At 39.4% G+C, this 21167-nt stretch overlaps 1 protein-coding gene across 7 annotated transcripts in view; it reads right to left on the bottom strand.

Annotated features, from left to right (window-relative positions):
• ush2a (Usher syndrome 2A (autosomal recessive, mild)) overlaps window positions 1–21167 on the bottom strand; it is a 215815-nt gene that overhangs the window by 77496 nt on the left and 117152 nt on the right. For all 7 annotated transcript variants that reach the window (XM_076881888.1, XM_076881902.1, XM_014413372.3 and 4 more), the window contains 10 exons: window positions 17675–17822; window positions 16151–16293; window positions 8001–8599; window positions 7662–7831; window positions 7400–7566; window positions 7208–7296; window positions 4576–4910; window positions 2671–2826; window positions 2052–2215; window positions 1643–1852 (listed from right to left, as the gene is read on the bottom strand). In XM_076881888.1, coding sequence (XP_076738003.1) covers window positions 1643–1852; window positions 2052–2215; window positions 2671–2826; window positions 4576–4910; window positions 7208–7296; window positions 7400–7566; window positions 7662–7831; window positions 8001–8599; window positions 16151–16293; window positions 17675–17822 — 2181 coding nt within the window. The remainder of the gene's footprint in view (window positions 1–1642; window positions 1853–2051; window positions 2216–2670; window positions 2827–4575; window positions 4911–7207; window positions 7297–7399; window positions 7567–7661; window positions 7832–8000; window positions 8600–16150; window positions 16294–17674; window positions 17823–21167) is intronic.

The raw sequence follows: 21167 nt of genomic DNA, 5'->3' as shown, positions 1-21167 counted from the left end.
AAGGTAAAAGTATTTCTTATCTGATTACTCGATGGAATAACCAATAGAATACTTGCTGCTTTGCATTCTGATGTATTGTTTATGTGATCCTATTGTCCCACATCGGCTTTTTAACTGCATCAACAGGTAATATGTCTGTGTGTCTCTTACCGTAAATGTTGGTATTTGGTATAAATTAAAAATTAAATGTATTTAATTTTGGCAAATCATTGTTACTTCTACCTGACTTTTCACTTCGTTCTTGTGAATTGTAAACTGTTAATTGTATTGCAAAGTACAGTAATTCGAACTCTTTTTTGTTAGTGGTAGAACAAAGCTTGTGTTTCTATAGCATGTGTGCAATTTTTGTGTGTTTGTTTGCTTATGGTGCAAACAAGCAATTCACAACACCTTAAATCTGCCTCACACACTTTGTATTGATTTCATGCCTGACTACATGATGTGTTTAACATCTCCTGTGAAGCACAATGTCGCAGAGAAATCCATGTTAACCCAGGCATAACACTTAAGTGTGCTGAATTGAAGCAATGTACAGTCATGTGAAAAGAAAAGTTTTTTCTCCACAGTCCTCTGAGAATCTAAGTACACCTTTACTGCTTCCATAGGAATTAAGAGAGGAAGTAGCTGTTAGGTGCTGCTAATCAAATGTGCTTAATTAATTGATCATCAGCAAGTGTGATCACGTCTATAAACGAAGAAGTTTTGGTAGCTTGCTGGTGTGGAGTATTCAGATACGTAACACAATACCACAGTCCTCTCAAGAGTGGAAGCTTCCACAAAGTCATCCCAAGATCACACAACACTCCAAGAAACTCCAAAAAAATCCAAGAGCTACATCTCAGACCCTTTCCTCAGTTAGCATTTCAATAAGGAGAGATCACTTGGAAGAAATGATCTATAGAGATAAAGAAATTAATGTATTTGTCGATTAGAAATCAGGGCAGAACAGATTTGGGACAGGACCCCCCAGAGTCTAGATGCTGGTGGTGGTGAAGATGAAGACTGAGGCTTGAATAAAGCTCTGGCTGAGATGTCTGAGGTGGAGATGGGGAGAAGGTGGGTTACACGAAAAACAATCTGAAAGGGAGAATGACAGAGAGTACAGATTTAAACCATGCAAAGCAGAGCTGATGTGCTCAAAGAAGGCAGGCGAGACAATGATTGGACTAGAATAATGATGTCAGTGTTGAGACTGACACCGTGGGAAAGTGGTTGACGTGTAAACAGAAAAGTACCCAGTATAGCTGCCAGATGAGTGATTACAGATCTTCCTTGTTGAACATGCATATAAGTTTCATGCTAATTATTGAAGTTCATGAGAGTTCAATTAGAAAAAGACTGAAGAAATATTGCTTGCTTGTCAGATTGCCACAAAAGAACCTCTGAAAATTCCTCCACAGCCATGTGAGAAACTGGTCATACCAAAAATGATTAGTTCAACTCATTGCTGCTAAAAATTGATCTTTAACCTGAATCAATTTCTCACAAGAATGCAGAAAGTCCTAAGAAACTGTACATGACCCAATTCGGGTTTCTCCATGGCTCAAAAACAGACAATCACAACCTCAGAAGAACATGTGCTGAATGAAAAAACAAAACAGAAATATTGTTTGCCAAAGATAATAGTAAAATATACACATACTTCCATCTGCTGTGGTGACATTAACCACTGCCTTAGATGTATTATAAGCTCCGTTGGACACTTGTAATGACACCAGATATGTGGTACTGGGCCAGAGGTCACTTATCACTGCAGAGGTGATCTCAGGGGTGAAAGTTAAGATCAGACTTGGCTCTGGAGACTCCACTGTGAGAAAGAAATATTCCACTTCTCCCTGTAGGTCTTGTAAAGCTAAAATAGATATCAAGAGAAATGGAAAAGAGTGATAGGTCAGTGAAAGTAAAAAGATACTTTCAGTCTCTGGTGTCACTTTCTTTTAAACAGACAGGACAGCACAGACATCATACAATAAAAGCATGACCCTGTGCAAGACGCTGTGAGTTTCAACACCTCTCCTGAACAGTGTGTAAAAGAAGAAAGTTAATCTTACATGGTTGTGTCCAGTTGACCTGTATAGCAGTGTGATTGATAGTAGAGGCAGACAGAGATGGAGGGTGGAGGGGAACCCCAGCCATGGTCACTGCTGTAACGATCTCTCCTGACGTGTTTCCCACATCATTATGAACCTCTAACTGGTACTGGAAACGGGTGAATCTGTAGAGATGCAGCATCACTCTTTGTAGTGCAAACATTAGTTTAAACTGGAAATCAACCACATACTGGTAGAATAAAGTAAAATATGTTTATCTGATAGTTGTGCTAAAATAGTAACTTGTATTTCTTCTTGCATCACATGAAAAAGTCCTGCCAAATGAAAAGTGCTGACACACTCAAAAGTTTTTCAGTTTACTCCTTGAATAAAGCACAGTGGAGACATAAACCCAGAGCTGTTTAGCAAGCACGGTGGAAAAAAAAGTGCTTCCACCAAGTGCCAAACTGAGATTAGGGGACGCTGTGTGAAAAACAATTAAATTCTTTGGGATATTTGCTTAATGTATCTTTGAGCGGTATTAAAAGATCGGCATCAGCAGCAGCTCGCCGATCGGCTCTGCACACACGGTTTGCTGCAGCGCTGCCGTTTGCTCTAGAGCTCATTTCAGTAATCTCACCTGCTTAGGCCTTTATCTTGGTAGAACAATTTGGTGCCGGAGTAAACATGGAGCCAGCGATGGAGATCTTCGGAGGGGGGTGGAGACTGGGCTGTTAATGTGGGAACTGTGGTGATGGCCAGGGGCTGGTTGGTTTTACGTCTGAGCAACTTGTATCTGAAAGGGAAATTTGAATAAAAGAAAACACACACACACACACATACACACACGGTTGGATATTTAGGAATCCATTAACTCCAACATTAGCTAATTTGAGCATAAAGACACCTACTGTACCCTCTGTACACACAAACCTGCCCATGGATGCTTGCAGACACACACACACACTTAAACGCACATTTTCAACTGGTTCTTATCCTTATCACTCATTCCCTCCTCTTCTATTCTTCTTTCACTGCATCTCATCCCTCCCTCTCTACACCCCTCCATCCGTTGTTTTTTTTTCTGCGGGGTTTGTGTTTTCCTCTCCCTACAGTGATGCTAATTTCTGCTGTAATCAGAAGAGAAGGGCTTAATGCCGCCTTTTAACCAACCCACTTAGACAAACACACAGAGCTGAGCAGAGCAGAACAGAGAGACAGGCTCATGCATTTTAATCACCCACTAGGAAAATGGACCTTTATTTTAGGCCTAATCGCCGACAGACTAGAACAGGACAGAACAAAATGAACCAGAATGTGCATTAGGACTGAGAAAACACTGATTAAAAAATGCCGAACACTTAGCTCATTACCAGCACACTCATGTTAGCAGCTTGTTAACGTGTTCCTATCTGCTTGTTTGCTTAAGTTTTTCAGCAGCAATTGAACATCACCAGAATGTGTCTCTCATTATCGACATGCTGATTTTAGTTCTTATAGTCTGGTTTCCAACTTTGGGCTAAAGCTAGCTAATGAATAAAAACACAGGGGTAAGTCAGATTATGTAAAGTTAATGGTGGTTACACAGATTTGGGTCCTTCACATAATTAATGATGTACTGATGTTTCTGTGCAGGGCAATTTAAAGAATTTCCCTTTTTTACTTTCTGTTCACTTAGTTACATTCCTATGGATTATACGACTGATCCATAGCATAAATGCTGATTAAATGTTCATGTTTTTCTATTAAGTACTTTGAAACAGAAGATAACAGCAAAAAGGTCCTGGGTTTAATCCAAAGGCCATCTGGGGTCTTTTTGTGTGGGTTTGCACGGTCTCTTTCTGCCTGCATGGGTTTCCTCTGGGTACTCTGGCTTCCACCCACAGTTCAAACACACGCATGTTAGGTTTAACAATGACTATAAATTGACTGTTGGTTTGATTGTAAATGTGAAAGGTTGTCTGTCGCCCTGCAACAGAGTAGCAACCGTCCCTGCCCTCTGATAGCTCCAGCCCTCTGTGACCTTAAACTGACAGTATTTTAATGGATGTAATTGGTTTGTATTGCTTCAAAGCAGCTACTATATTGCTCAGGTGGAGTGGCTCTTAGTTTATATGTGTGTTGTGAAACAGGAGGGGTATCCAAAACAAAAAATCATAACTTAATTTAATAGTAAAAGCAACAGTTCTTTAATATGTTTAAAATGACTATTATACTTCTGCTGCTACCTCTAATGTTTTTCTATAAAAACTTTATGACGACTTAGAAGACTATTTAGGTGCAAAGTCTCAGCTTGTCAATGTTGGTGACAATGACATTATAAAAGTTTTTTTTCTGCTTCATATAATTTCATATAGGAATGGGTCAGTTGACATAAACCTAACCTGATGTTGATGTAGAACAACACCTCACATATCCAAATGCCACATTTGTGTGCTGGATATTATCGTGTAAGCAAATGTGGACTTAAAGTGATATAAGACATACATTTTTACTTTGCCATCACTGGTTAAAAAAGGGGGCAAAAAAGAGATATGGATGTTACCTTATATTAGGTCCATTGGGCCTGGTCGGTGGTTCCCATGAAATGGCTAGGAAAGATTCACTGACTGCTACTACTGATAGCGGTGAAAGCCCTTCAGGTCTTGTGGGTAATGTGGTAGCTTGAGTTGGCAGGCTTTCTGTGCATCCCCCAATATGTCCTCCACCCTCAGAGCATGCTAACACAGTGATACTGTAATTTGTATATGGAACAAGGTCCGTTACAGTGGCGTTAAGCTCAGAAGTATTGTTAGTGCTGAATGTGATACGGGGTTCTGGGAGGCGGATCTCATAGCTGTGAATTTCTCCATTAGGAATAAGAGGGGGTGACCATGTGACCTGCAACACAAAAAATGGTATATGATATAAGCATTGTGTTTCTCATGGTATATTCAGATACAATTGAACAGTGCTGAAAAAATTTGTCTAATCCTTTCCAACTGCCATGCTGTCCTAACTGACTGGGCATTTAAACGTTCTCGATAGGAAGAAAAAAAAAAGCTTTTAGATGGATGAACTACAGGAAGTCATGATGTAGGGTGTGTGTTTATTTATGTGTTCTTGCAGCGTGTGCTCGTGCAAAGATGCAGACAGAGTGCAAATGAATGCATGTGTCTTCAGGTGTGACACTAGTCACCTGCATAAGTGAGAAAACAGTATTTAGGTGGTCACTCTGTCTCTGTGTGTGTGTGTTGAGCTGTCATGTGGGTAAAGATAACCTGACTTTGACTTGAGCAGAAGATGCCTTTCATCACATTTAAAACAGGGCACACAGAGACGCGCGCACATGCACAAACACCATGCTAAAATAATGAAAGCAGCTGGTAATGGAATTGCTGCATGCAAAAACAAAAGCCTGCTGCTGTTGAGCACTGCATCTGATTTGGAAACAGTTCAGTCTGTCAGCATTTCAGGGTGAGGAAGAAGGTAACTGGCACACACACAAATGGTAATACACACACATTTACTTACAAACACACTCACGTAATACGAAATTACAGCTTTCTTTACGATGATATTTTGTTGACGCATTCACGTATAAACACACACTGTAAACACATACACACTTGCGAATTTATGAACTGTACAATCTAAAACACCTACATACAAACTGTCATGTACAATAACTGATCAGTTCAGAGCTGGCTGAGACTTATGAGTTTTGGTGATTAAGTGGTCACTGTTGATGAGAGTATTATGAATGAATGTCAAGCATAATTATTTCTCATGCAACCTTGATATTCATTTAACAAGTGACACTGTGAGGTTATACAGGACACACACAACACACTCCTAGTAACACATCCACTAACACAGAAAGACACCTACCAACACACACAACTTAAAACACATACACACAACCACATATGGGCAGGGTCATTTTGAGTTAGGTAGCTCATTTCCCAAAGTGCGTGTTGGGTGTGCTTTGTGGTGGAAGTCATTTACAGATTGAATAGCTTGATGTAATCTGGAGATGGTGAAGACAGCAGAGACCCCGAGCTGACACAGAGCAATAGGGCTAAGGCCAGTACAGAATGTGTGTGTATATGTGTGTGCGTGCCTTTGTATATGTATTTTTGTATATTTAAATGGGAGAGAGACCTATGATACAGTTGGAAGTGAGAGAGAATAATGTCTAACATTATAGTGTATCTTTTTTCAGTCCTTCTTTTGTAGATTTTGTAGATCGTGACCACAGAATCACAACTTAAAACAAACACTTTCAAAAAAAAGAAAATCAAATTTAATAAAACATAACCAGGATACTGATTAAGAGAAACCTTATGTGTTATGGTTTACAGTAGCCTCTTCTCCATGTAGCAGATTGAAATGTAGAAAGCAATTGACAAAAAATGAATGAAAAAAGAATCAAGATGCTCAGAATCCTTCTTTTAGTTTTCAAGGTCAATTGGTAACCAGGAAGCCCCATGTCTGTCTGTCCAATTAGCAACAACCAGGAAGGAATGCTTTCCTTCTTGCACCTGTGACCCCTAAAGCTGTGCTGCTGCATAGATGACAGGGGTGGTTCTGAAATGATGACAGGCATTAGCATTTTTCTCCAGTTAGCATTAGTGTAGGTCTGTGAGTGCATGGGTGTGTGCGTCTGTCTGTATTGGCATGCATGCCATATTGTTTCAGTGGCTTTCATGGATAGGCCTTGATGTGAGATTAGCCAGTGGTGGAATTTAACTCTAGTCCTTCCTTCAAAATGGCCGACAGGAAGGAAGCATCCTCAGACAGGGGCAGAGCCCCTCCCATTTCTGAAGGGGACCTTGAGTTGAATGTTTTTCTTTCTCATTAAATCCGAAAAGGGAAAGACGGAAGAACCGGCGTGACATTGCTTTGTCTTTTCCACGCTGTCAAACATAGGGTAACTGAAGAGATTCTCAATGACGCTGACTATTTCTTTGAAACATAAACACTATAAATTCTAAAAGCACATTCTATGATTCTGACACCTTCTATCAGCTGAATGTATTAAGAGATATTGTAATTCAGGATCAGTAACACCATGCCTGATTTGGATAATAACTGTGTGCTGCGGGCCATATTTCAGAGCTCCTGTCCTCTCATAACAGAGCCACAAGATTTTGGTGAAACTCTGAGGAGCCAGTTTAAAAAAACGTTGCCCTTACCTGAAGTGTTGCTGGTCCCAAGACCTTAATCCTTGGTGGACTGAGGCCAGCGGGTCGAGAAGGTCTGGTGGTAATACTGACCCAGGGCCCTGTAACAACAAACATTTTTTGTGCAATTTAAAAGCTGCAGCACTAGTCCCTTCTTGGGCAGACTGAATTTACTTTTACTCAAGCTTGTTATCAAAACCTTACCTGTGGTGTTGCCCGCTTGATTATGGAGCACAAGTCGATACTGGTAAGTAGTCCAGGGACTGAGAGCTGATGAAGAGTCCAGGAAAGAAAGAGGCGAAGGATCAGGCAGAAGATGACCCACTGTGGAGACTTGTTTGGTCCCAGCAACTCTGCGCTCAATCACCCACCTAGAGCCAGAACAAGATACATTTGAAAAATAATGCATATTGTATTTTTGCAAAGAGTTTATAAGTGTTTCAGAGTTTATGTCATTTTGTCTTACCGTTCTAATGGTCCATTACTCTGCTCTGCTGTACCCCACGACAAGAGGACAGATGTGGGTGTATCTGAGTAAAGATGAGGTGCAGGAACCCCTTCAGGCGGAGCTGGGAGGGTGCGAATATGCTGAGACCTCTCAGACACTGAACAACCTGCATTAGTGCACGCTTCCACCTTGACATTGGAAAGCAAATTTTAAAACATCATAACGTGTTATGACTACAAGGTTATCAGTGTAAGACCAAGAATTTTAATCTGTAAATCTGGCACTTTTAACTGCTAAGCTAGCATATTTATTACATGCAAAACACCATAAAGCAGTTTATTAACTAAAATGTAGTACCTGGAAGCTGTAGGCTTGGTAGGGAAGTAGACTGAGGAAGGTGTAATTGGTGGTATTCCCTAGAACAGTGACTGAAAGAGGTGTTGATCTTGAAGCTGCACTAGAAGGGGCACTATGGAATGGACCATCTTCTATAAAATGTTCAGTATTAAAGTTTACTGCACTATACTGTGGTGTTGACACCGAGAGGATGGCAGATACACTGGTGATATCAGGTTCAGTGGGGTGGAATGAGAAGGTACTGGTGCCTTCGCTCACATCAACAACATGAGTGGATTCATTCTGGTTATCTGCAATGCCAGGTTTCAAGATGGCGATGTGGCTCGAGTCTTGGTGGGTGGTTAGACTGGATGATGGTCTGGGGTTATGACCTGAGTTTAGATATGCACCCTTTGTACTGGGAAGCAGACTTGGGTTAGGAGTCCACCTGATGCTGGAGAATGAACTGGGTTTATAGTGTAAAGAAGTGACAGAGGTGGGGTAAAGATAAAGGGTATAATTTGTGATAATTCCATTTGGTTGTGTGGGAGGAACCCAGGTAATTGATACACTACGAGGTTGAAGCCCTGATACAGTTGGGGTGTCTACTGGTCCTGGACCTGCAGAAAGAGGAAAAATAATGATAATAAGAGATGGAGTGGAAAAGAAAAGACAAGAAACCTTTTAAAAGACTGTAAAAAAGCAAGGAGGGGGGATTTCAAAAGAATTATTTGACTAGTAACATCAAGAATGACATCAGAAGGACAAAGAGTGATTTTGCCATCCCTATCCAAGGGATTAACATGAAAATTCTCTTTCTCTCTCAATTTCCTCCCAAGAGCAAACTAAGGTTGTATTTATAGATTTTGTGGTACTTATGATTGAATAAATTTGATTCTGCATCTTTCAGTAGTGAGATATTTAGGCTAGACTGGACTGCAAGGAACATTCTAGCTTAACAATGAGCAATAAATGTTGTAAAAAGATAAATTTGATTAATTATACTGACCATCATGGATGAAGCAATAGAATCTTAGAACGGCAAGGGGTAAAGACTTGAGCAACTTTTACACAGACTGCTTTGTAATGATCAGAACTGGGTTCTAGCATTTCTGAAATGACAAAACTTGCAGGGGAATCCCCTATCTATCCATCCATCCATCCATCCATCCATCCATCCATCCATCCATCCATCCATCTAATTAAGAAAATCTTGCAGTATTCACCAAACATAAGGTCAGGAGAACCAAACTGAGTGATAGAGACAGGACAGGACAGGAAATTTATGTCCACTGTCATTCTCATTAAGTGTGAGTGCCACCAAGACCCCAAATCATCATATTCAAAATATCCAGGTAGCTGTTCACATCAGTAGACTAATGGCAAACACGGATCACATCACATGAACCTATACAAGACGTACAGAAGATATTCAGAGTGACACTTCACTTTATGGTAGCTCATTTGAAGGAAATGCCCCCTCCCCCCTCCTTACTGGGCATTTATATCCCACTGTACTGCCCTATAATGGACACACACCTTTGTGTGTCCATTATAGGGCAGTATGTATATGGACATGCACCTTTGCATGTCCATATACATAGACATGTCCTTCTTAACGCACACACTCACATGCCCACACCCACTGCGATGCAGTATAGCAGTAATGGTGCTGTGTGAAGGGCAAGCAGATCAAGGTGACTGAGCGGACTGAGGGAGCGTGCTGCGTCGCTAAGTGCTACCGCTAACCGCTAACGGCTTTCCCAGATGGCGGCGTGTATGTTTGTGTGTAAGGGAGAGACAGAGAGGGAGAGTGAATGAAGATGAGAGGCTAAGAGTATGCAGGCATGACTGTATGAGAGATAAAGTGTGCAAGCATGTATATGTGTATGTCAGCATGCATGTAGTCATGTAGATAACAGCTGTATAAGTACAGTATGTGCACACTAACTGAGAGGCCTTGCTTCCCACAGAGTTAAATGCAAGCTAACATCTAGTAACTGGACTGGGATGTCCTATTTCTTACTAAAGTTCAAAAGATTTTGAATGTCTTTTAGGCAAATCTTAAAGTTGACCAATTATGATTTTAGTGTGCTTATTATTCAGGTGAACGTATGCACAAATACTATCTGTGAGGCAAAAGCTCACACACCAGACTGCTCTAAAGTCTTGCTCTTGGACTGTTTTTTTCTACTCTTGGCTCTGTATGATGCCAGTGAAAGGGGATATCCTTAACACGGCCATATCCGACATATAGCTGTAGCTGTTAGCCAGCAGCCCCACCCACCTGCCGTTCAAACCTCCTGTGAGAAGGAGCCTATTGAAAGTAATAGACTCCTGGAACTAAAACATCTTGTTTCAGACAGTGGATAAACTGAAGGTCTGCACCATGGCCCAGCGCAAGATAAATAAGGATGATTTTGAACTTTTAATCACTCAAAGCTACTCCACGAATAAAAATATGGGAAGTAAGATTAGAGATACCCTCTACCACGTTTCATACCTTGCTTGCATTTGACTTCATTTTTGTTTCTCGTGTATTAAATAGTCTGACAGTAATCTCTTTTGTACATGAACAAATCAAGTACTATTTAGCATTACATTTTGACGTGGTTGCTACTATTACAAGGTGTAGGAAGCAGGTGAAGCGTTTTCAGGAGTTCAACAATTTCTTAAAATGTTTTTGATAGTGAATTTGGACCTTGTGAGTTTCACAACTTCGCAATATCATTACACACGAAATTTTATAATGCATATTACGGATTTACTTGTTAGTTATTAACAACTATAGTGCTATCTCACCTGCTCATTGCTTAGGTTTGTTTCCGCTCACACTACCTCATGTTTTGGAATGAGAATAAATGACTTAAAATCTTGAACACACACAAACAAGTTAGACAAAGGCCCATCACAAGTAAAAACATAGCTGCACTGAGATGGCAAATCTCTCCCTCTCTCACTCACACACACACACACACACACACACACACACACACACACACACACACACACACACACACACACACACACACACACTCTATCGCCCACACAAATAAACAACAGCATAAAAACAGTGATGTAAAGCTTGGGTGATTTTTACAGATCACAAATGCTCCCTCCCTCAGTCTGTGTCCCGTTTCCTTCTTCTCTCTTCCTTTCACTGACCGTTCTCCCTCCCTCTCCCTCTTCTCTACCACCGCTCCCATTTTCTCTTCATTCTCGACCCCCCACTCATGCCTTGTGTCTAGGTCTCTCTCTTTTTCTCTTGCTTCTTCTCTCTCTCTGGTCCCCCTGCTAAATAAACAATGCAGGGAGTTGACCTTTTGGGTTAACAGGTTTTTATGCTAGCTCTACTCAGCACTCACACTGATTCAATTACCACCAAAGGTCCAGTGAACCCCACGAATAACCAAGAGCCCGTCTCTCTGTCTGCCTACGCGTATGCATGTGTGCCTTGCTGCATGCTTGCATTGTCTTTGCGGAGGGTTGGGATGTAAACCTACCTGTTTGTTGAATGTCTAATTAGACAATCTGTATCTTTCTGTCTTTTTAAATATAATGTTGCCCTCTTTTTTTATCCTTAAGATGTCTGTTTAAAAAACTGACACTTAAAAACATGGACTGAATATGCACCTAAAGGTAAACAAATAGAAATTCCTAAACTGCAAATAATCTCGCCACAAAACACAATCCAGTCACCTTGATTCAATCCCTATCAACTAACCAAAATAACCCCTGTTGTTACCCCCATTCCTCCCTCAATCCCTCTCTCCTCCCCTCCTCCATACCACCCTTTTCCCTCTAAGTGTTGAGTGTTATTTAGGCTTTACTGGCGCGTGTAAAATTCTGCAATTTGAAGGGCTGTTAAGTTTTTCAATTGAAATTTTCATTTAAGATGCATGTGATGCTTTTTTCCATTTTATTTTTTCTTTTTTACTGACGCTTTACAGCTCTCTGGACAGAAAGGGAACGAGCGTTGAGGGAATGCATACTTGCCTCTCTGGTTCCCTGACTCCTTATCCTTCATTCTCTCTCCCTCTCACCCTTCTGTCTTTCCATCTCTCATCCTACCCTTCCTCTAATCTCTTCATTCCCTATGCCCCCCACCCCTCCCCCCTCTCATACCTTTCTCCACACCTCCCACTATCACTCCTCCTCTCTCCAGTAAAACACAGTAGCAGAAGGCTAAAACAGGAGTGCAGGGCCGCCAAGCCTTAAATCACATTTATAAGGATTTGGTTAGCATAGTAATAACACAATCAACTGACAAGGGCTTGGAGAAAGGGAGGGAGGAGGGTGTGTGTATGCATGTCTACTTGTGGGTGTGTAGGTGATATGCTGCTTCTTGTGTATGTATGTGTGTTTCTGTGCAGCTAACGGTCAGTCCATGTATATTTAAGTGTGTACATTTGTGTGTATCCATGTGAAGAGATGAGGAAGGGTATTATTTTTAGTCTTGCGCAGGGTCCCATGCATGCTTGTGTTTGTGTGTGTGTGTTTGGGGGCATGTGTGTATGTGGGTGACTGGGCTTTTGAAGGTGAATCGAGGCTCCTAGGAGTCATAATGAGGACAAACGCTGAGCTTTACTGTTATCAAGATGCTTACGACATGGTGTCAAAACGTGACAAGAAATAAAGTATGCTGCATTTGATATCTTTACTTTTTCCACAGATTATTTAATGTCATTTCTGCCTTAGAATTCAATGAAGAGGCTATGAGAAGTAGGATAATACATGACCAAGGTCACAAGCTTGATTTGTACTCATAACATCACTAGTATATGAGATGCACATTAGCCTTTAAGTTACTAAAAGCATCATGATACTTTTAACTTATCGGTCATTTGTGATTTTCCACATTTTTCAGATCCTGGGAGTGATTAATTTATTTCAGGTAACCTTCTAGTATATCCTCATAATTCATACAGAGAGTAGGCAAACTGAAAAGCAACATTTGGCTTTTCAAACTGTAAAGTGAAACTATGTTGGCAAGTTATTCAAATCGGTGAGAAATCATTCAGTATAGAAATTCTGTTACATAAGCATTCCTACTGTTTGTGACACCATATGTAAAAGAAAGCCAATCAAAAAGCATATCTAAATACAAGTTCAGGTGGTGAACATGTATTTATTCATTGGTTATCTTTTGATATGTAAAATTTAAAGCAGGATTGTGCTAACATTGTTTCAGAATTTCTTGGAAATGCAAACTGACCAAAATACAGGAGAATTAAGGTAGGATAATATTTTATTAATGTAGCCGCTGAATAATTAAGTAACATGATTTTTTGCTTTCTGTCATTTACCCTAACCTTACTCCTGTTGTGGTTCCTGCTTTACACTTCTTGTTTCACTTTTTGATCACACTTACCTTTGTAAAAAAAAATAAAAAATGTTTTTTTAAAAACCTCTACTGTTGTTTAATGTTTTTGTTCACACATGTGCACTTTTCATTTCTAAGACTACTTGGTCAAGATCGTTTTATTCAAATGGCTCTTTAGTCATACTCTCACAATAACGCTCTATAACACACTCACACACAGACACCCACACACACATACACACACTCTTAGATCACTTAGCTGGTGTGAACATGGGAGTAGACAGAGGAAAGGGAGCTGTCCAACACAGCTAGAGTTTATGTTCACAGGAGCCGTCTGTCTGTTCTGCAGCAGCAGGAATTCATAGGGACCAAATTACATTAAAAAGATAGATATAAAACTTTAATGGAATGATAAAAAGGAAAGGAGGAAGCACGAGTCTCTCTCTCTTTCTCTGTTCTATCATTAGCCTTCTCCTTTCTTCACTCTTCCCCTCAGTTACTCATTTTACCTTTTTCTCTTTCTATTTTTCCTCTCTTTACTTTTTCACCCCTTTTTTATGCTATTTTTTCCTTGATCACCCTCAAAAAGTGAAACAATTCTGTAAAAAATGTAAAAAAAAGAGAAAGAAGGAGAAAGGAAAAGGAATTACAACAGAAGAAGAAAAAGACAGAAAAAAACCCAGAAATTAAGAAGTAAGAGAAAGAAGTAACAGTATATAAATGTGGATAAAGTGAGATCATATCCATAGTGTTAAAAATGGTTCGTGTCGACACACGCTATATTATATACAGTGTTCTGCCAAAGTGAAAAACTTACAAGGTTACAGCTCACACTTGCACATAGAGATCAGGTTAGAATGATCTCCTTCAAAAGGATAAACCCAAAGGACCACTCTATAAAGAATGACTAAGTGTGTTAAGATCAAATGTACAGTATATGTCACTTGAGCGACTGTGTGAATGTGTGTGTGACTTTCAGTGAATGTATATATGTCTGTCGCTGTGTTCAGATTTGAGATTTATGTCAGAATGAACGCTGCGTGTATGAATTCCACAAATGCAGGACAACAAATATAAAATTCAAACTATTAGCCTTACTATACGTTACATCACCAAATGAAATGCAAAAGGTTGTCATTTATTCTTGTATGAGAGAGAGACGAGATTAAGCAGAGAATGTAGCCCCTCTTTTCTTTCCCTGCTAGGATGATAAGAAGATGGTTTACGGTGACAAATTACACATCAGTGTAAGGGAAATCCAATCTGCCTGAATGTGGCTTGCTCCCATCATAGGTTTAAATCCCTTTTTTATTAAGAACTTTTACACCTATTCTGTATTCATTATTATGGTAAAACAATTTTAATGAATATTTTAAAAATGTACATTTTTACATTTAAAGGATGCAGAATTGAAAATTCATGTCAAATGTGACATTTATTTATTAATAATTACTTGAATCCAATATGACACCAAAAGTCGTGAACAGGAATAAATGCTTATAAATGGCTGGTATCATTAGTGCAAAGAGATTGCTCCATTACATACATGCTTATTGTCAAAATAAATACACAAATCTGTCTGATCTTTGTGGCAACTGGGTGCAGTTTAGGTAGCATCCCAAAGCCTTGTGTTGCATCTCTGCATGAAGTGTCGTAACTGAGCATCAGGAGGTCTGTTATCGATGAGAAGGCCAAGGACTTATGCATGTGCATGACACATACGTTCTCAGCGTGAGACAGAGAGACACTAAGAATGTTTTCATTCTTGCATTAATAGTCAAGACACAAACAGAAACACGAGTGCAACAAAAACAAGTGTAACAAAAGCCCTGTGTGTGTGTGAGTGCATGTGAGTGTGTGTTTGCTAGAGGGAATTCAATTCTGCATAGCAATGAGAAAAGCGCAGGGCCATAATTTAATGCATCCTAAATGGCTGCAGTTGTGTGTGTATGAATAGGTGTGTGCGTGCATGGTATGTCATGGTATATGTGTAACTGCACTTGTCTTCGTGTCACTGCGTATGTATACGTACACTACACATACATGTTTTGTACACATTTGTGTTTGTGTGCGTATCAATGTATGCAAATCTCACCTGCTTAATGATAATGTATGTGATAATAGCGTGGTACTAATTAATTTATAACTTTGCACTGAGGAGGCTGTTCCAGTGGCTAATATGATTCTATTACAGCAATTAGCCCACAATGACACTGGCTAGGTCACTCACACACAGACACACACCTTACAGTATGTGAAACTCCCCATGTCTGTGTGTTTCACCCAGCGCTGTTTGAGCCCGTGTTTTCACCACCTTCTGCAGCTTTAGTTGTTCTCTCTCCCTCTCATTTCACACCTCCACTGAAAAAACATTTATACTTTTATAAAATAAACCTTGGAGGGAGTCGCAAAAAAGAGAACTAAGCCGAAGCCACATGTTTATTGTCTAATGAGTCTATTGCTTAGATGATCATCTAATGATCTGTCAGACTCCTTGAGTTTAACTTTAACACAGCAAAACAGGTGGACCGCAGAAGCCTATCACTGCCAACCACTTCGCAGTCAGTCGCACAACTTGGAAGGACTTGACACAAGATACACCTTGAAATACAACAAAACAATACCAGAAACCAGTACCAATAGGTAACCTACAAAAAAGCAGTACAGCAGTTTCACTGACCCGTAACATGTTTATTTAAAGAAATTATTACTGTTTTCATGGTTATTTATTGGAAACATTTATTTATTTTTTTAAATGATATTTGCATAGTTTATGCGCATTGAAGCTGTCTGTACAAATCTATGTAAAATGTTTTGGGCACTAGTGTGTGTGAGTATGTCCACTTACTGTCCTCTGCAGTGCGAAGGGTTGTCCAGAGGCTTGCCGTCTTCCCGTGTGTATGCGAGACCACCACTCTAAACAGGTAAGGCGTGTATGGTGATAAGCCCTCTAAGTAATAGGAAAAGGTGTCTGTTGCATTTTCCAAAAGCCTAGAAGTGGATGGACACAAGCACAAATTCATTCATGGACATGTATTTGGGTCTGTGATGTGCTCTGTTACCTGGTGGTCACAGAGTGACAGCAGATTTAAATATGCTGATCTTGCACTTTGCATGCTCTTGTGTTTTAGTGGACACAAATCTGATGTTACAAAACTTCATTTTCAGATTTTCTGATGAAGAAACCAATCTGGAAAATTTCCTGAATTACTAGCAAAGCTTTACTGTTGCAGGAGTTACCATTTTTTTAAAAATAAAAACATATGCAACACCATACTTTCTACCTTAGACCAAATGTTACTCTTTAATGCTTCATCAGAGAGATTCAGCACCGGACAGCTTCTTACGTTCCTTAGGTTAATCATGTCAACATTGTACGTAGTTATTAAATTACTTTTAGCGTACACTTAAGGCCAGAGAGATGTGCATGTGAGAAGTGAAAAAAAAAAGGATCTGAATAGTCACAAAGTATGTAATTCATACTTCAGTGGGAAAAGTTACCGGTGTCAAAGCAAAAGGTTTCTGAAAAAAACAATTTCATTATACTTAAAAAAAATGGTTTGTTTCTTAAATAGATTCCAAAGTGTAAATTCAAATATATTTTAAGTAAAACATTATAATAATGCCCAAATTTCATAGGGTTCCTAAACACTGGCTGCCTATGCATTATGTACAGTTTTTTCCATAGCCTTTTATCTTATTCCCATGCCTTACCTGGCCCATCATATAATCATACAAAGGAATCTAGGACAAAGTAAAAGAATATTGTCATAAATGAGCGACCGTTGACCATTTAGCTTCAGATGGATAGAAGGGATGAATGAATGAATAAATCAGAGAACAATGAGATTTCCATAGCAGAGGAGGAGGAGGGCATGGCTGTCTGATATATAATACATGTAGCTAGTCATTTATTTATTACCACAGAATGAGAGCCTCCTCTTCTTGGATTAAATTGCAATTTGTTGTCAGGAAGCATGTAATGAATACATATCAGATGCACACCCTCTCTCCCTCTTTTTATTCTATCACACTTTCTTTGCCCGTGTCTCCCTCTCTCTTCCATGTCTTTGGTTTTTTTTGTCTTTCTGACTCTACATCCTGTCATTCCCTCTCTGGATTTCTGATGTTATGTCCTACTGAAGTGACATATTCACAGTTGTGCTGTATAATGTGCTCCTTTATATGTGCATGTGTAGGCTATGTGCACATGCACATTTTCTGATATTTAGAGTATGTAATATGTGTACTTTGTTGTGTGTGTGTCCAGTTACTTTATTGCTACTCTTCTCAGAAAACTTTTATGCATTGTGGAAAACGGTTTGCAAACTTGTCCATCTGCTTTGACTCTGCATTTTATGGTGTCTCTCACCTTATGATAGGCCTCTGTGGGGATGTCCTCATTTGCAGACTGTAGTAGAGTGGGCCTGGTGCATTAGAGTTGACAGGGGCGGACCAGGACACGTTCAGACTGGCATTAGTTGCATGGGCTAGAGTTGGAGGTGACAATCCATCAGGGGCTAAGAAGGAAGAAAGTATGTTGAGAAGAAGACAAGAAGAAGGAGCAGGGGAGTACAAAAATATGGAGGAAGTCAGTCGGTGAAATGAAAAGATTAGACATTTAGAGAGTAAGAAAAAAAAACAAAAAAAACATAAAAAGGTATGTCCATTTCATCTAACTGATCAACTTCACTGTAACGCAATGACACCTCTCACAGTGTGGAGTATAAAAAGCACAACCAGATATACTCATCACTCTCACATTCATACAAATACACACACTGCATTAAATCCACAAAGTCCACGTCTTCTTAGCTCAGTGTGACAGTAAAGTCTTAGTGTTGGAAAATCAGTAAACAAGCCAGAATCAATATGATAGCTGAACAGAAACACAGAACATTTGTGCAAAGACAGAATAAAATGAGATAAGCTGCAAACAACAAGTACATGATGGAAATCAGAGTGACTGCACTGTTGACTATGTGAAATAAGAGCAGGCCCTCCGATGTATAAAGTGACCCTTCAATCAAAAATTGTGCGATGTCCACTTCAACAAGACTGATTGCTGAAGACATCTTATTCTAAAGATGGCTGTTACAACTGCACACAGGCATACACGATGTGTGAGAAAAGCCTAAAATAACACTTTCAATGTGGATTCAGAATAATTTAGTGGTGGTCCATCAACATAACTCAACCCTCTAGTATACATTCATTATATTAATGCATACACAAAGCACATCGATTTTAAAAACATGACACAAAAGCCCTTTTTAAAAACAAAAAACAAAACAACTAAAGAATCACCATGTATGTGTGTCAGATGTGACTTGTCCATTTTTTAAAGGCTTATTTGTGGCTATGTTTGCAATTGTGTCACTATCCTTATCCAGTTCTCGCTCACAAGATTTACTAAGTCCTTAGAGGAAAGGAAGCTTGGAAAACAGAAAACTAAGAAACAGAAAACAAAATATGAGTGTAACACAACAGATATCAGAGGATTACCTTAATTGGCTATTTAATACCAACTTTGGCCTTTATTTCTAATCAGTTTTTATCAACCTTATATATTCTGTACCACCAGTCTTAGTCGACCTCTCCTACAACTGTGCAAACAATCACCTGCACTTGACTTAATGACTGCTTCTCGTAGGCTGTCTGCTCTCCATTTCAAACCAGACCAAATTGGCTGCTCTTATTTTACCCGTGTTTATGAAAAAACACCTGAAAAAACACGTCTTCATTTTAGATCAACAGTAGTTGGGTAAAAGCCTGCTGAGTTTCAAGAGGCAGCATTATAAGCAAATTAGGATAGGTCAAGTGAACATCCTGTCACTCGAAAGGCACCACAATGCTATCAGAATGGAGTGAGCAGTCGATTAGTAGGAAAATACACGGAAAGCGCGGAAATGGAGATCCTGCTCTTTTACAGTCAAACAAGCATTTAACAAATTACTGAATTGATACGATACACCTGAACTTAGATTTAGATTAAAATGACCCTCTGATTTGCATTCAGAGATTCAGTGGATTTTTTAATGACCCAGTTCATTCCTTGAGTGTGTGTATTTAGCTAATTCATCAAAAGATGATTCCTGCTTCTCTGACATACACACACACACATATATGTACAGATATGCACACGCAAAACACACTGTTGGTGAGCCTGTGTCTCTCTCATGCTGTGTTAGTAGGTACAATATCAGAGGTGTCACTAATCGTTTTAAACTATGCACTTTTATGTTCACTTCTCTCTCTCTGCTCTCCTCCTCCTCAGCTCCTCTGTCTCTTGCTCCGCTATCTTCTCTCTGTTCTTTCATAGAACAAGGACGCATCAAGACAGTTTGCCTTATAGAAGTCTAAAGAGATGCCAGAGGCATAGAGGTAGAAAGAGAGGAAACGTCTGGTATTTAAAATTTATACTTTCTTATGCCTTTGTTTTGAACTTGAACAGGAGAACTTTCCTAAGTCTGTCTTTTGTTGTTGACTCACTAAGACATGGGTGTGGTATGTGCAAGGGTGTACATATTCAACCCTTTTGATAACATTAGCTAAAGTGGTAAAATGTGTGTCTATAGGTGTGTGTGTGTGTGTGTTTGTATGTGTGTGTGCATGTTACAATTATCTCCAGACTGCTCTGATCAGCTTTGACATTTATCAGTATGCACAATCAGTCTCTATTCTACACGATTACAATACACACACACACACACACACACACACACACACACACACACACACACACACACACACACACACAGGCTGTGTAAATCAGAAATATGTTTTCACATCATTAAGTCAAGTCAATGATGTGTATGTCGACTCCAGTGAATAATTGTTTTTTTTTCCTTTGCAGAGCAAGCTATAAAAATAAACCTTTCCAGTTCACAAGAACAGCAATTAAAATCAAAGTAATCTTAAAAATATCGCCACAGTTCATGTTTTGTGTGTGGCGTGAGAAACAAATCTACTAGAACAGTCATTTAATTAAGACCTTAGAAAAATTTCAATACCACAGTCATACTATTATCATCATTTTTTTTCTAAGGATTTTAATTTTAATTTGTTGTAGATCAACTGTGACTTAAATTAAAGGATTAAATAATTTCAAAATGCAAAAAAATGAGGAAAAAAACAAATAGCATTATTGAGAAAATAAATAATGTTTAATAATTTGGTAAAAATTGCAGGGATGTTGAAAGCAATGAGAAAACTGCACCTATGAGAATCTACCTTTGATAGTTTTAGCCTTTTTTAAATAGACAATGCAGACAGTGGGCATGAAAGCAGGGAGAGAGTAGGGACAATGATACTCAGTTAATGGTCTGAAGTGGACTCAAACTCAGGCAGTTCAAGTCTCTAAACCAGGGGTGGGGAATTCCAGGTCTCAAGGGCCGGTGTCCTGTAGGTTTTAGACTTGATCCAACACAGCTGATTTAAATGGCTGCATTTCCTCTTCAACATGTCTTAAAGTTCTCCAGAGGCTTGGTAATGAACTAATCATTTGATTCTTGTGTGTTGACCCAGGGTGATATCTAAAACCTGCAGGACACTGGCCCTTGAGGCCTGGAGTTCCCTCACCCCTACTCTGAACTATACCTCACCAGGCAGTAGCATTTCGCTATATGAGTTTCTTGCTCAAAGGAGTGACACAGTTCCTTGGTGCCCCTGCTAAACTTTGCTGATCTAGCATAGCAAGTTCAGGTTTTTGTGTAACCAGCTAAGAGCAGGTCAAGAACGATGTAAACTGAAGCAATGAAGAGCACCTGTTGGATAAACCTTTAGAGCCTTTCGATGGATGATCATGATATTTGAAACTGTGACACAGTGAAAAAATTATGCAGTTCTAGTAATGATCAAATTAA

This window comes from Maylandia zebra, linkage group LG1 (genome assembly GCF_041146795.1).
Source record: "Maylandia zebra isolate NMK-2024a linkage group LG1, Mzebra_GT3a, whole genome shotgun sequence".
Classification (NCBI taxonomy): Eukaryota; Metazoa; Chordata; class Actinopteri; order Cichliformes; family Cichlidae; genus Maylandia; species Maylandia zebra.
This window is presented reverse-complemented; position numbering and strand designations above follow the sequence as displayed.